This window comes from Lagenorhynchus albirostris, chromosome 8, assembly GCF_949774975.1.
Source record: "Lagenorhynchus albirostris chromosome 8, mLagAlb1.1, whole genome shotgun sequence".
Classification (NCBI taxonomy): domain Eukaryota; kingdom Metazoa; phylum Chordata; class Mammalia; order Artiodactyla; family Delphinidae; genus Lagenorhynchus; species Lagenorhynchus albirostris.
The window spans coordinates 10,954,773-10,971,204 of record NC_083102.1 but is presented as its reverse complement, the minus strand read 5'-3'; the positions used below and the strand labels follow the sequence as shown (position 1 = coordinate 10,971,204).

Here is a 16,432-nt window from a genome sequence, read left to right as displayed (position 1 = left end):
ATGGGGGGAAATCAGACAGTGGTTACAGAATTCATTCTCCTGGGATTTTGTCTTGGCCCAAGGATTCAGATACTTCTCTTTGGGCTCTTCTGCTGGAAAACAGGGTCATCCTGGGGCTCATCTCACTGGACTCCAGACTGCACTGTACTTCTTCCTCTCACACGTGGCCATCATTGACATAGCGTATGCCTGCAACACGGTGCCCCAGATGCTCCGAGACCTCCCGAGTCCAGCCAAGCCCATCTCCTTTGCTGGCTGCATGACACAGACCTTTCTCTTTTTGACTTTTGCTTACGCCGAGTGTCTTCTCCTGGCGGTATTGTCCTATGAGCAGTATGTGGCCATCTGCCACCCCCTCCCCCAATATTCTGTCATTGTAAGCTGGAGCATCTGCATCACCCTGGTGGTGATTTCCTGGGCAGGTGGCTCCCTCCTGGCCCTGGTCCACGTGGGCCTCGTCCTGAGACTGCTCTTCTGTGGGCTGCATGAAATCAACCACTTCTTCTGAGAAATCCTGTCTGTCCTCAAACTGGCATGTGCTGATACCTGGCTCAACCAAGTTGTCATCTTTGTTGCTTCTGTGTTTGTCTTAGTTGGGCCCCTCTGCTTGGTGCTGGTCTCCTCCACACGCATCCTGGTTGCCATCCTGAGGATGCAGTCGGGTGAGGGCCGCAGAAAGGCCTTCTCCACCTGCTGCTCCCACCTCTGCGTGGTCGGGCTCTTCTTTGGCAGTGCCATTGTCATGCACACGGCCCCCAAATCCAGCCACCCAGCAGAAGATCCTTTTCCTGTTTTACAGTTTTTTCAGCCTATGCTGAATCCACTGATCTATAGCCTGAGGAACACAGAGGTCAAGGGTGCCCTGCAGAGAGCACTGTTCAAGGAAAGTCATTTCCAGTTGGAGTGACATTTTTTTTTTTACATCTTTATTGGCGTATAATTGCTTTACAATGCTGTGTTAGTTTCTGCTTTATAACAAAGTGAATCAGTTATACATATGTTCCCATATCTCTTGCCTCTTGCATCTCCCTCCCTCCCACTCTCCCTAGCCCACCCCTCTAGGTGGTCACAAAGCACCGAGCTGATCTCCCTGTGCTATGCGGCTGCTTCCCACTAGCTATCGACCTTACGTTTGGTAGTGTATATATGTCCATGCCAGTCTCTCGCTTTGTCACAGCTCACCCTTCCCCCTCCCCATATCCTCAAGTCCGTTCTCCAGTAGGTCTGTGTCTTTATTCCTGTCTTACCCCTAGGTTCTTCATGACATTTTCTTTCTTAAATTCCATATATATGTGTTAGCATACTGCATTTGTCTTTCTCTTTCTGACTTACTTCACTCTGTATGACAGACTCTAGGTCTACCCACGTCATTACAAATAGCTCAATTTCGTTTCTTTTTATGGCTGAGTAATATTCCATTGTATATATGTACCACATCTTCTTTATCCATTCATCCGATGATGGGCACTTAGGTTGTTTCCATCTCCGGGTTATTGTAAATAGAGCTGCAATGAACATTTTGGTACATGACTCTTTTTGAATTACGGTTTTCTCAGGGTATATGTCCAGTAGTGGGATTGTTGGGTCATATGGTAGTTTTATTTGTAGTCTTTTAAGGAACCTCCATCCTGTTCTCCACAGTGGCTGTATCAATTTACATTCTCACCAACAGTGCAAGAGGGTCCCCTTTTCTCCACACCCTCTCCAGTATTTATTGTTTCTAGATTTTTTGATGATGGCCATTCTGACTGGTGTGAGATGATATCTCATTGTAGTTTTGATTTGCATTTCTCTAATGATTAATGAAGTTGAGCGTCCTTTCATGTGTTTGTTGCCAATCTGTATATCTTCTTTGGAGAAATGTCTATTTAGGTCTTCTGCCCATTTTTGGATTGGGTTGTTTGTTTTTCTGATATTGAGCTGCATGTGCTGCTTGTATATTTTGGAGATTAATCCTTTGTCAGTTGCTTCATTTGCAAATATTTTCTCCCATTCTGAGGGTTGTCTTTTGGTCTTGTTTATGGTTTCCTTTGCTGTGCAAAAGCTTTGAAGTTTCAATAGGTCCCATTTGTTTGTTTTTGTTTTTATTTCCATTTCTCTAGGAGGTGGGTCAAAAAGGATCTTGCTGCGATTTATGTCATAGAGTGTTCTGCCTATGTTTTCCTCTAAGAGTTTTATAGTGTCTGGCCTTACTTTAGGTCTTTAATCCATTTTGAGGTTATTTTTGTGTATGGTGTTAGGGAGTGTTCTAATCTCATGCTTTTACATGTACCTGTCCAGTTTTCCCAGCACCACTTATTGAAGAGGCCGTCCTTTCTCCACTGTACATTCCTGCCTGGAGTGACATTTGAATCACTGCCCTCAGTAGTCTACTTGGAGCCTTGGGTACTGAATACCACCTAAGCTCATCACTTTCTTTATGTCTGAGACTAAGTGATCCAAGACACTCTGTAAAGCATTCTCTTTTCCTCCCCTTAAAGTATTTAAGTTTTGCTGCATTTGTTATATTTAATTCTATCAAACATATTTATTTTTTCATTTAACTGCTTGGTGCATTAAGACTATCTAGAGGTAAAAATTTATTCCATCCACTACTAAGGGGCCAAGAAGGTTAGAACAGACACTCTACCTCTGACTTCGTCAGGTGTGTGCAGTGATAGTGGAATGGCAGGCATTACTGATGGAGCCACATCAATAACAATTCTTTACGGTACTGTAGCTACAGGTAGAGACCCAGAATCCATTAATAACTTTGTCCATTTTACCCCCCACATTCGGATGTTTCCTCTCAATTGTAAATCCTCTTACAAATAGTAAATGTACCTAAATGCCTACTTAGGCTTAGGGGAAATTGATTTTGTTGATTAAATCCTATCATCTGTCTTACAATTTCTGAGATCAGAGAGTCAGTCCACACACGTTCAGATGGCATCCCAGGGAATTACCCAACAAAATCCACTGTCCAGTCTGCCCTGGGCTTTTGATGGCCACTTGTTTCCAAACTCTTTTCACCTTCTCAAGAAAAATATCTATGATTCTCTACACTCTTCACTTAGGAGGAGCTAGCAAGTGCTACAGCCCGACTTTCAGTCGCTGGGTATGAATGGAAAGCCCTAAGCAGAGGCAACTGAATGGAAAAAGGAGTGTTAATAATAATAATAGTTAATAGTACTATTAATTACTCTGTGCCACCCATTGCACATTGACAGCTAGTTTACAGAGATCACCACATTTCATCATCATAACAAATCCATTTCTCATTATCATCCCATTTTATAGATGCAAATATTAAGCAGATGGCAAATGTGAGACTCATACCCCAACAATCTGACTCCCAAGCCTTTCCTACTTAACAGGACAATGTAGTACATCACTATCAATGTTATTAAATTAAGAATAAGGCTAACCTATCCCAAGATAAGATATGTTAGGAGAGTGTGGGTTCCTTCTCAGTCTAATATGTGCCACAATGAGGCTGGGAGAGTCAGATATTACTGATTGAAGGCTTCTGGTCCTGGTCAGTGAGTCCGGTGGGCATGGTTGCTAAAGATGTTCAGAGTTTTGGAGCAGCACAGAGAGGGTGGGAACGGAGGCTGTTCTCATTGAAATTAGAGGTTTGGTTTAGACCTGAGCATGGTGTTAAGACCCAGAACTAGGACATCTCTGTTTTCACATATATCACTCACGTGTTCATACACATGCATGTGCACGTGTGCACACATATTTACTGAGTACTCACTATGGTGGGGCACTCTTCTAAGCATCTTATAAGTATTAGCGTTTCAAATCTTTGTAACAGCCTTATGAGAAAACAGAAGCACAAAGAGATTAAGTAACTTAACCAAAGTCTCACAGGTAATAAGTACCTAGTCCGGGATCAAACGAAGGCAATCTAATTACCAAGACACAACCAATATATAAAAATCAAAAAGATTGTGATGTTTCAGGAGAAGGAAGAGGAGAGAAGAAAAAACTTTCAGTGTCCAGCCAAAGATAGCCCTTGAACTCCATATAGAAATAGTACTTAAATTTGCTGAAGAAAGCAGTTTCACTTTATACTGGTGTGAAAATGAGAGTGAGGTAGCAAGAAAGGACTGTGACTCCAAGGGTCAAGGATGGAGGAAGAGCCTCTCAACTAGCAGGAGAGTGAAACTGAAAACAATGCAAGAAACTAAGCTCATGCACCACAACTACTGAGCCCATGTGCTACAACTACTGAAGCCCGCGTGCCTAGAGCCCGTGCTCCACAACAAGAGAAGCCTGCGCACTGCAATGAAGAGTAGCCTCTGCTCGCCACAACTAGAGAAAGCCCGTGTGCAGCAACGAAGACCAGACACAGCCAAAAATAAATAAATAAATTTATAAAAAACAAAAAACTAAAAACCTGGCAAGAGGGTGGAGACAGTTATGCGTAGAAGCTCCCAGAAGTGATAGGAACGGGAATCCATGTGTGGCAGCAGGTTCACTTGCTGCCTGATATTGGCACTTGTAGCATCTTTGGCATGTGGACAAGCGATTGCCAACCACAGACCTGAAGGACTGTTGTTTACCATTTACTGTGAATGTAGAGTATTGTTGTTAAATATGGGTTGTTGCGAGGGGGCAAAAACAAATGAAAGGAGAATTGGAATGCTGTCCCACTGGGTGAAAATGTAGCTATGTTTTCCCAACCAGCGGGGAAGTGTCTTATACTTCCTGCTTTCTTGACAAACTTTGAAGAGCTTTGACTCATTTTGATCTTTTTTTAACCTGTGCTTCTCTTTGTTCATTTCTAATTTTTGAAATCATGTTGGGCCAAAAGGAGAGGTGCATCCTTGAGCACAGCGATTCAGTCAACAGAGCGCTGGCTTAGATTCGGGATATCTGGGTTCCCGTCCCAATTCCCCCACTAAATCACTATATGACCTTAGAAAAGTTGTTTTATTCCTCTGGTCTGCAGTTTCCTCATCTATAAAATGAGAAGTCGAACTAGACAATCTTTAAGGTTCTTCCTTAATTTTCTGTCTGCTGGTTTCCTCACATTTCACTGGAATTTGGATTTTCACTTTTTCCAAAGGAATATAGAATAAGTTCCAGGCAGAGAAAATGAAATGGATTCTTAAAATAATTGAATATCTTGGTCTTTAAACATGGTAGGAACACAAGAGTAACGGCTGAATTAATAAATGAATTGAATATTTTAGTGCTCCAGGAAATAGGAATTCCATAAGGCTGGCTGAAACATAAGGTGAAATGCCCACTCTAAGAAAAGTTAAGTTTTATTAGCCTTCTTGGAGCTTGTTAAGAGTAACTTCACTGGGATAGGTTCTAGGACCTGGAATAAAACTTAAACGTCCAATTCTGTATCTCTGTTGCCCACATTGTAAATAATAATTTACTATCTAATATTTATTGAGCACGTAAGTTTCAGGCATTGTGGTGAGATACATGCATTATTGTCTTGTCTAAGCTTCGTAACAATTCTATGAGTCTAGTACCTTTACTGAAGTCATTTTTAAAAAGAAGAAATGGAGGCATAGAGATGATAAGAAGTTTCCTGTGGTTACCGGAAAGTGTATGACACAACCTAGGTTCTAATCCAGGTCAGCCTGACACCAAAGACCACACCCATAATCACTAAGCATACTTCCTCTCTGTAGCCAGGACTTTTGGAATCTTTTTCTGCCTATAGTTAAGGAAGACTAAAAAAAATCAGCCTGAATATTCTGAAAATCCATTTTAAGAAAAAGATAAAAAGAGAGCTAACAGAGTTTCAATTGATGTGTAATGAAAAAAAATAGTAATACAAAAACCAGTTTTTTAACGGAGCAAAAATTCCTAGATACAGTAGAGACAAATGAACCCCGCACAGTAGAACAAGTAAAAGCCACAAATGAACATGATGAGAGATGTATAGACTCTCTAATAATTAGAGAAATTAATTTTAAAGCATGAGATACCATTTTTTGCCCCTTAAGTGGACAAAAATAAAAAGATTGATACTTTCTAGCATGGCTGAGCATGTGGGCAAATAGGAATTTCCTCACAGTCTTGATGGAAATATAAATTGATTTCATGGTTATTTGGGAATATCTCTTCCAAAATTAAAATGTGCATACCTTTGATGCAGCAATTCCAATTCTGGGAACACATCCTATAGAAATATTCACATATATATGTAAAAAATATGTATGTGTAAATTTATTTTAAATTGAAACATTTGCAATAGCAAAATGTCACAAATAACCTAACATCCTTCAATAGTGGGGTTGTTAAATAAAACATTATAAATCTGTATTCTGGAATATTATGCAACTATTATAATAAACAAGTTTTATCTATGTAATGTTTGGAAGATTCTAGTAAGTGAGGGAAAAAAGTCATATTGATATAGTACTTTCTCATTGCTATAGAGAAAAGCCTATGTGTGTGTGTGCATGTGTTTGTATGTGTGTGCAGACATATATTAAGGTACAGGAAAATCTTCAAAATGATAAACATTAAAGGCTTAAAAAGATGACTCTCAAAATGGAAAGAGTACTACAAAAAATAATACTGCATTTTTAGAAAATTTTAAAGTAAAGGGTCAGTATTGCCATTTAAAAAAGGAAGAGAAAAAGTTCATTTAGGCTTTACCTTATTCTGATCTCCTCTTGACTTTCTGGCTCTTAAATACATATCAGCACACATTTGCTCACACACTACAGTTGAACCCAGGACAAAATAAGCAAAGATTAATATCATTGAGGATTTTGTTAGACTGTTTTAAATTGTACCAAGGTATTTTTTTCAACATAATACAATTTTTTTTTTCTTGTTCAGGGAAGGAGTTCCCAACCAGTAAGCAATTAGCCATCAACTGGTGATTCAGAGACACAGAGTCCTCACACCTTGTGGATCTGTCACCATGTCCATGTGGTTCCCAAGGTTGTCATGTGTGTTGGAAGGAGGAAAAGCATGGAGGCTTTAGTGGGCCCGGCCTAAAAGGGATTGGCTCTTCTGCTCACATCTCATTGGCTAAAACTTGGTCACATGGTCATACAAAACCACAAGGAAATCTGGGATATGTGGCCTATATATGTCATTTCCCAGGAATAATAGGAAACAGTTTTGTTAAACATCTAGCAGTCTCTGCCACAGGTAATCAGAGGCTCTGAGTTCCCTAGCTCTCTGGCTCCTCAGGACAACAGTGAAACTCGAGAGAACTGGTGGTACTAAGGGGTGGAATTGAGAGACTTGAGCCCCTCCCAGACCCGCAGCAGCAGCACTCCCACTGACGCGTACGATGGATTTGTGTTCAATTTTATGTGAACTACAATCCAAATAAAGCTTCAAGACATATCCTCTAGGCCCCACGACAGCAGAGCTATTCTGAATGGCTAACACTCCCCAGATCACTTCCTGAGGGACCCAGCCAGTGTCAGCCCTGATCATCAAATCTCTAGATAGGAGGGGATCCCAGGGACCTGAGTTCAGGTATGTCCTAGTCAGTCTTTTTGCTTTGTTTTGCTTCCCCATCTATAAAATGATGATAAGATGCCACCCACCCTATCTGTTCCAAAGGGGTGCTGGGAGTTTCAAAGTGGTAATATACATGTCAACAATTTTTAAGCTGAAAAGTACTGAACAGTATTTTTAGTACTACAGCATAGAGGTTCATCATTTCTCTTCTCTCACCTTCTTTCTTTACTCCTCCCCTACTTTCTCTATGTATATTTTACCTGACTCCTTATAAAACAGATAGAGGATTTGAAACGTGCTCTCTTTAACTAAAACCCACTACAATTCAGTTCTAAGGAAGACAGATATTAGGGAAGAGCCAAAGAAGATTGTCTGAACAAAAGTTATAACTGGGCAAAGGGTTAGATTTGGGGTAACCTGTTAGACAGGGATGTGATCGTTTCTTCCCAGAAAGTAGGATGTAATGGGAGATTGGACAGCTGATACTTTAACTTTTACCTCCACCAGAGGGTAAAAAGGCTGGATTTCCAGTTATCCAAAATGATATTCCCATGTTGTTTGTATTGAACTGGAAGACCAGAAAGGAAGTAGTGGCTGATGTCGGTCAAGAGTCAAGATAGTAAGTGATTGAATCTTCCGGTGTGCAGCAGACATCCAGCGCTCCATGCCTGGGTTGTTCGACCCTTCTCCATCAGATCTAGCAGAACAAATTGTTATTGTGTGTGCAATGGGAATCTTTCTGTGGGCTGCAGCAATGTTACTGATAGAGTATTACTGACCTCATGGGCTATTTGTCCTTTTGTGAAGTCAACGCCCACCCAGTGTGATTTCAGAGACACCCTAGGCTTACAATGATCTCTTCCTCTTGTCTTCAGATACTCAGAATTTCTTTAGCAAAACCACCCTTTGTTTCACAATCATAAATAAGCATGCAGATGCACATATTCATGCTAGGTTGTGAATAGTAGGTACTAGGGGACCTGTTTTGATAAGAGTTACAGTCCTAGATACCTAACAAGGCTGGCACTCCCCATGACAATTTCACCTGTTTTAATCCTTACCTCTTCTGAAACCAGTGGCCACCGAAGATTTTTAGCTACCATCTAAGTCTCTGAAACCCTCCAGGAGACAAGAAAATGGCAAAAACAATACCAAGTAAGAAAAATACACACTAAGTTCCACCAGTGGGGGCTGATTGAGTAAAGAGCAGTACCTCTGTGCAATAGAATGTCATGAAGTTAGCAACAAACAAACAAAAAACAATATGGGGCTTCCCTGGTGGCGCAGTGGTTGAGAGTCCGCCTGCCGATGCAGGGGACGCGGGTTCGTGCCCCGGTCCGGGAAGATCCCGCATGCCGCGGAGCGGCTGGGCCCGTGAGCCATGGCCGCTGAGCCCGCGCGTCCAGAGCCTGTGCTCCGCAACGGGAGAGGCCACAGCAGTAAGAGGCTCGAGTACCGCAAAAAAAAAAAAAAAAAAAACCCAATATGGATGTTCTTCTATATCTTACATAGAAAGTTTCTGAGTTACACTGAGAAAAGCAAGTATAATGGAAGGAGGTGTGGATAATCTATATCTGTATGTGCTCATATGTACATAAAATAATTCTGGAGGGATACATAAGAAACCAAAGAGAGAAGCTGGAAACTGGGATGGTGATGACAAGCAACAGCATAACTAGGCTGAAGCTTATAAAACTTTGGGCAGCTTCTTTAAGAAAAAGAATGTGAATTCATGACTATAAAATTAGTTCTGGCCTTGGAAGGGGCCCTTGGTAGGGGCTCTGAAGCTTAAGCTTCACCAACATTGTGGTAAATCTACCTCTTGGGACAAGCAGGGGAAAGAGAATGTGAATGAAAACTTTTGAATGTTAGACGTTTGAGCCATTTTTAACTACTAAAAATCTAATTTAACAAAATCTAATAAAACAATCTATATTCCCAGGGATTTTGTTTTAGTGGACCCAATAACATTTCTAGAAAATGATTCTGTAAGTTCCTGGAAGGTATGAATTTCTCCCCGAGCTCCCCATTACAGTGTTTTAGCTCCTTAAATATAAAGGACCTCGTTTTCTCAACTCCTCTGAAAAGAGCCATGACAGCCAGTGTCTCTTCCTTTATTTTCATTGGGGATTTAGAGTTGCTTTGCTACTTCAAAGAAGACGGGATCCCTTGGGACATGGTTAAAACCCAAACCTGAGGACACAGAGCCTAAAAGAAATGATCCTAAAGTGAGAGAATATTGGATCCTAAGTGTACGGCATTATTCTGAAAATAAGAAAGTTGCCACTGATTGAGAGCTGCTGACTCAGCCATCAAGATTTAGAATCTATGAGAAACCTTTTGCTACTTGTAAATTGTGTGTTCCAAGCATGATTTAGAGCCAAGAACACATTTCATGATTGATTTTTGCAAAGACGACTACTCTTTTCAGAACAAAAAGGCTTGTGACCTAAAGCGTTTATTTCCACAAGATGGCGCTATAGCTTCTGCCAAGCAGAAAACTCACATTTCCTTCAGAAACGAGAAATCCGAAACACGTTTTGACTGGGGACCAAATTTGTGGAAGATTCTTTGAAAGAAGCACTTTGTGCAAAACCGTGCTGGGGGAGGTTGATGTGGGCCACGAGGGTGAAGGTTATTTCAGGTGATAATGGTTCCACCACCTCCACACATACCCGAGTTGATGTCTCAAGGCTTCACGCTCACCCTGCTGCCCACTCCTTCTCCAAAATGTTGCTTTGACCACTGTCAGGCACGTGTCAGGAATGGAAGCTGGGTATTCAGGAGCGGCGCAGAGTATCAGCCATCATGGGAACGTATCTCCCACACCCGCCCACACTTTCTACCCGGGGGCAGCTCACCTCTTCAGGGGAGCCTTTCCTTACCACTTTAATCACACTTTCCTTTAACTTTCCCTGGCATCCATGTTTACCTCTCTTTAGCCTTATCAGAGCCTGCTTTAGAATGTTATCATTGGCATCTACATTTTCCAAATTCTTCAGGGACAGAGTCCATGTCATCATTGCCATTTTATGTCCCACAACAATGAGCACCCTCCCTTGAATTTATGCAGTCATGATATCACGAACACAGACGATCTAAAGTAAGTGCTCAGTAACCTTGGTAGCCTGAGCTATCGAGAGGATGCTAAGCCCACGTGGCCACTACCTAGGAGCTAGGGGTCTGATCTTTTAGATCACAACCTCTCTGGAACTCTTTGAACATCAAAAAAGGATAGGATTGAACTGTCCTCCTAACTCTTTTAAATATTTTGCTTCTATGTCTTTAATGGCTCCAGTAGCCCTGTCTTGAGGGAGCCACGGAAGCAGGAATATTTGTATCATAAGGAACTAGAACGGTGTTTCTGCTGAAGTGAATGGCATCTCTCTCTCTCTCTCTGTTCATCTTTATTCTTGTCTCCGTTTTTCTGTCTCCTCTTCTGTGCCTTGGCAATCAAAACTGTGACACGGCAATACATGACTGGTCACCCCCTCTCCCTTTGCTGCCACGACCTCTCGGGGCACAGTGACACCAGGGTACTATGAGCCTGCTCTTAGGAGTAGGATGGAAAACCTGCTGTGCAGCTGTGGGGGTTGTGGCTGCATTTGGGAGAAGAATGGGACAATATGGATCAGGGTGGAAGAGGTACACTTGTACCTAAGGACAATCCCTGGGGACTTTGAGAGGGGGAACAAGATCCTTCCACAATTAGACATCAAGGGCTTGAGATTAGGAATAAGGCCAATGACTTTCTACTAGCACAAGGGAAAGACAGTGTTTAACTAATAAGATCATCTCCGTGTTCAAAATAACCAGCACGTGGTTATCAGTTTTTGCCTTTTATCACGGCCATCAGGAGAGGCAATACACAAAGACCCAACTTTTTCTTTCAATAATATGATGAGATTTTAGTCTAAAAAAGACAAAATGCACGCACACAAAAGACATAATGCACTTTTCCAGCTTCTCCTAAATAAGAGAAAAAAATAAAATACATATTTATATAAATGATAGAAGAAATATTTGACTTTAAGCCCCCATCAGAGGAATTCTTGGGACCCTAACTCCCTCTTCCTGCTAATGTAAGAGCTGGTATAAACATTTATGTATGTATCAGTATGTATCTCTGTGTGTGTACTTCTCATACCAAAAAGAATATAACATGGCTCATAAATATATATTTGCACATGCATATGCACATATAAGATAAAATTAAAGGAGGATAGAAGAAGAAAATAGGGCAAAAGGAAAATAAAAATAGAAGGGATAAGGGTTCACACAAAAAAATGACTAGACCTTCCAAATTTATTCTGATCGGAAAAAGTGAAAATCATAAGATTGATAGCACAGCAGCATTTATGTAAATTAAGTTAAAAATATGCCCACGCAAACAATACAGAGGGTTTTTTTTAATAGTACAAAAGGAGTAAATGAGCAAAACAAAGGAGGAAACTTGAACAAACCAAAGGAACCAGAGACCACAGTGCGCCGTGAAGATTGTAATCAATCCAACTTCCTGCACCTGCCCTCCCCAAGTAACAATTAAGCAGGTAAATTATAATAAAACCTAGGAAGTGCTATCATGGAGATCAGCTCCAAATGGTGAGGAAGTCTGGACTAGAGAAGCGGGACGGCTTCACCAAGGAAGTAACCTCACTGTTGGATGTTGAAGGCTGTGTAAAAGTTTGCAGAAAGTAGGAACAGGGAAAGTGTAAGCTAAGGGCAATGGAAAAGCAGAGGTTCCTAAACACAGTCAAAAGATAAGAAGGGAAAGATTACAGATAATTTATTATATTCTTAAGTGATCATTTTGAGATGCACATTTAGCCCTGTCACCTCCCTGCTTTAGATCCTTCAATGGCTTCCCTTGCCCTCAGGATAAAGACTGAAATCTTTAATGTGGTCCCCGAGGCCCCCGTAATTTCTGGTCTCCACTCACAGCATCAGTTTCATTTTGTGCCTATGTCCCTCCCTCCACCCTGACCCCTAGATCTGAAACACTCTAACTTCCGTTCAGTTCCTGAAATGAGCCCATGACCTTCCCGCCTCAGGGTTTTCAAATCCTTTACCTCATCCTGAAACCCTATTTCCCATCCTCTTTTCCTAGTTCATTTGTATTCATCCTTCAGAGTTCGGCTGAAATATTACTTCCAAACAATAGTTCTCCAACTCTCCAGATAAAGTTATTCTCTTAGGTTAAACATATATACCTTTTGTACCCATTAAGATTATAATAACGTAATTATTAAGTAATCACTTGTCTAGTGTTTACGTGTTGTCGTAATATAAGCTGACATTATGTGGACCACGATATCCCCAGCCTCTCATTCAATGCCTTTCACATAATGGGAACACAAGAAATATATGCTGGATGACTGAATGAATGAAATAATTGAGTGAGAGTGCCTTACTTGGGTTGGGCAGGGGTGATTCTGCTTCTAGACAGCTACAGGAGATCATAAAATCTAAATAAGAGTTGAGGTCCAGTTAAGGAAGCACTGATCCCGTTCTTTCTATCAGGGGTCCACACAACAGGATGCTCAGTGGATCTATTGGGAGAATAGGATGAAAATATTAGAACTTTTCATTATATTTGTTTTCATCTCATTATTGTAAATGTCTGTTTCACATTAATATAAAGAAGTACATGTATATTGTTTACAAATGAATAAAACACATATTGGGGATACTTGTTGAAATATTTTGATTGATAGAAAGTCAAATAAAAACTGTTTTAAAACCATTGCTGTAGATCAGAGAGTCCCCATTATCGTCATGCGTCCAAACCAGCAAGGAGCCGTTTTCCAATAGTTCCGCTTGAACCTGTGCCATTGAAACTCCATAGATTTGGGGCAACAGTCAATTCATAAAACTTATCAGGTGATTATGATGAAAGCCTCTGGTGAAGAACCATTGCTTTTATATCAAGAGTCCCAAATCTGGCTTCTCATCATAATCACATGGGACACTTAAAAACAAACCAACGAATAATAACAAAGAAAAAAAATCTTCCCTAAATATTTTGCTGACTTGCCAGGTTTGGGAACCACTGCGATAGAGCCAGAACTCCACTAAATGGGCTTCATTGGTTTTAGTCTCTTTGCCAACAGAGATCATCACCATCTTTATCTCCATCCTTATCTTCCAAGATTTGGGGATGGGAGAACTTCTGAAACAACCCCAAATGAAACACTCAAAAAAAGTAAGACAATACGAATAATAGCACTTCCAGGGACTGCTTACTGCAACACGGGATAGGATCCTGCTGTCACCTGATAACTGTTGGCACTCTCCAAGGCTGTAACCATTCTGTGGAAAGATGTGGTCACTCTCAGACACTGTTTCCCAGACGTTTTGAAGAGGTTTAATTGAATAAGATGCAGAGGCATATATATTTTTCCTATGATATATGTGCCCAAGTTAAAAATATACCTATAGGAGAAATTTCAAGAGCTATGAGCCTCCAGAGACCTGGGGAGAGTGAGAAGTCAGGCCATGAAACGTCGTGAAGGCCATACAAGCTACTGAGAGTTTGGACCTTATGCTTCCAGAGATGCGTCTCCTCTAAAGGATTTTGTTCAGTTTTATTGAGGATAACTGACAAATAAAAATTGTATATATTTAAGGTGTACAACTTGATGTTTCAATATACATGTACACTATGAAATGATCACCACAATCAAGCTAATTAACATCCATCACCTTACATAGTTACCCCTTCTTTTTTCTTTTTTTGTCTCTGCCATTTCTTTACCATACTTCATGTTAAGCCCCACTATCTGTTCTTCCTTGAACAGAATGTGCTTGTGCTTCTCTTTTTGCATATTCCATTCCCACTGTTGGTATGCCTTAACTCTAGCCTCCTCTCCACCATGTAATAGTGTACTTTTTAAAGGCAAGTCAACTCAAACATCACCTTATCCTTGAAGGCTTCTCTTGCTCCCCAAGCAGTGCTCTCTCTTTTATGCGTCACACTTTGTGTAGATATCAGCATAATACTCATCACACTCTGCTATCATTATTTGCTACTTGTTTCTCTCCTCCATTGGATTGAGAGCTCTTTGGGGGCAGAGAGTTGGTTTTTGTACATTGACTTCTAGAAATGACTATTAAGTCAACGAATGAAAAAAGAATGAGGCAGTGACATTACATTTAGGCTGGCACCAATGTACAAAGGTTGAGAAATGAAATAAAGGGAAACCGAGGAAAGACATAAAGGGAAACCAAGGATGAGAAAGAAAAACATGTTCATCAGAGTAGAACAGGATAGTTAAGAACCACACTGGCCAAGTCAGGGTGGATTTAAAGGAGAAAGATAGACCATGGTTGGCCAAGTTAAGAAAAGAACTGAGTTCAAAATCACTTCAGAAAAGTTCAAAGGTGGGTCACGGGATCAGGTAAAAAGCAGAATCAGAAAGGCCAGAGTACTATTCAAAGAACTAGTGCTGGATCCGTGGAGGGTCAGTTAACCAAGTGGGAGGCCACACAGCCAGTAACATGGGATGGTGGCATCGGGTCAGGGCAGTGACAGCCCCAGGGAGAACTCTGATGAGTCCCTGCTTCAAAGAAGGTCACTGTAATCCCTTTGCTCCCAATACCTAGAACTATAGAGGACAGTTCTCTGTCCTTCCTGCACCATGGCTGGATCTCAAAGGCACTGTCTGCAATTAACATGTCCCCCCAAACGAGAACCTTTTACTTTTTTCCCCCACTGAATACAGCTCTCATTTTCAAATAACTTTACTTTGAATTGGTTTACTTTTCCCGTCTCTTATCACCTTGATATTGTACATTTATTCATTCAACATACAGAACTATCAGGCACTGTTACGAAAGGAAACCATACCAGTCACCTTCTACACTTGTACTAAGGTGATTCTATACGTTACCTTGCTGACTCACCACAACAACCCAGTGAGGCAGGGATTATTAGATATTATCCCCACTTAAGACAGTAGGATAATGAGGCCTGGAAAGATGAAGATGAAGGACAGGAAGTTAATATGCCAATTTTTTACATTAAGTAAGTGGTGAGGGTGGGATTCAAATTGGCCCAAAGCACCCCACCTGAATCTAAATCCCATCCTCTTTCTACTGTATCATTCTCTCTCCTCTCTGGTCTTTATAGAGGAAATGGCCCAAATAAGATATCAAGATCTTGGTATAGGATGACAGGCCTGATTCAGAAGCCCACTTGTCAAGAGCAAACATCAAGAAATGGAAAAGAAGAAAGAAGAGAACGCCAGCGTGCAAAGCGAAGGCAAGAGAAGGCTGGGGCGCTAGACGGTTCGCACATGCAAACACCCTGCAGACAGGGGCGCTCCGTGGGAAGGATCAACTCCCTAAGTGGTAAGTTTTAACTCTCCTACATGTCACCGCTAGTTGAAAAGTCAGGTCGAGCCTTGTATGCCTAACTCTCAATGACCCCAAGATCATTAAATCAGGGGCGGTGACTTAAGAAAACAAAAACGCTGATAGGTCAGAGCTGGCAGAACGAGAGGAGCTCAAGTCTATGAGACTTCACGTTCAGAGAAAACAAAGGGCTGGAGGGAGAACCAAGGGAAGCCACAGTGGAGCAGAAAGGACAGCCAGGGTGGTTTAGAAGGCAGTTCCGGCACCTGTGACCACAGTACCCACTCCCAGGAGGCAGTATGAAACAGCAGAGATCGGTCACTTCTGCCCAAAGATCAGGAGTTTGCTTACTTTGCTCAGCCATTAGAAGTCAAGGGCTCTCTCACACCCTGGACTGAATTCTCTCTGGCAACTGAGAAATAGACAGTTCTAGCTTAAAGTTTTGACTTTCTGCACTCCCCACCCTTATCCTCTTGCTGAGCTAATGGCATGTGTGAGGCCTGTCCTTACGTACCTGAACTCCTACTCCTGATTTTCCCCATGGCTTCCCACACCTTACGTAGCAGCTCAGAGTAGGCTAAAGGCTGCTGGACTATTGAGGGCTTAACTCCTTGGAGTGCTATAGCCAAAGCAGCGCATT

At 41.4% G+C, this 16,432-nt stretch overlaps 1 protein-coding gene across 1 annotated transcript; it reads left to right on the top strand.

The window, feature by feature from the left end:
• Positions 1–907, top strand: LOC132524953 (olfactory receptor 2A1/2A42-like). Its single transcript, XM_060157551.1, is given in 3 exon segments — positions 1–88; positions 91–141; positions 144–907. Coding segments are annotated over 3 exon segments (903 nt in total).
• Positions 908–16,432: the final 15,525 nt, after the last annotated feature.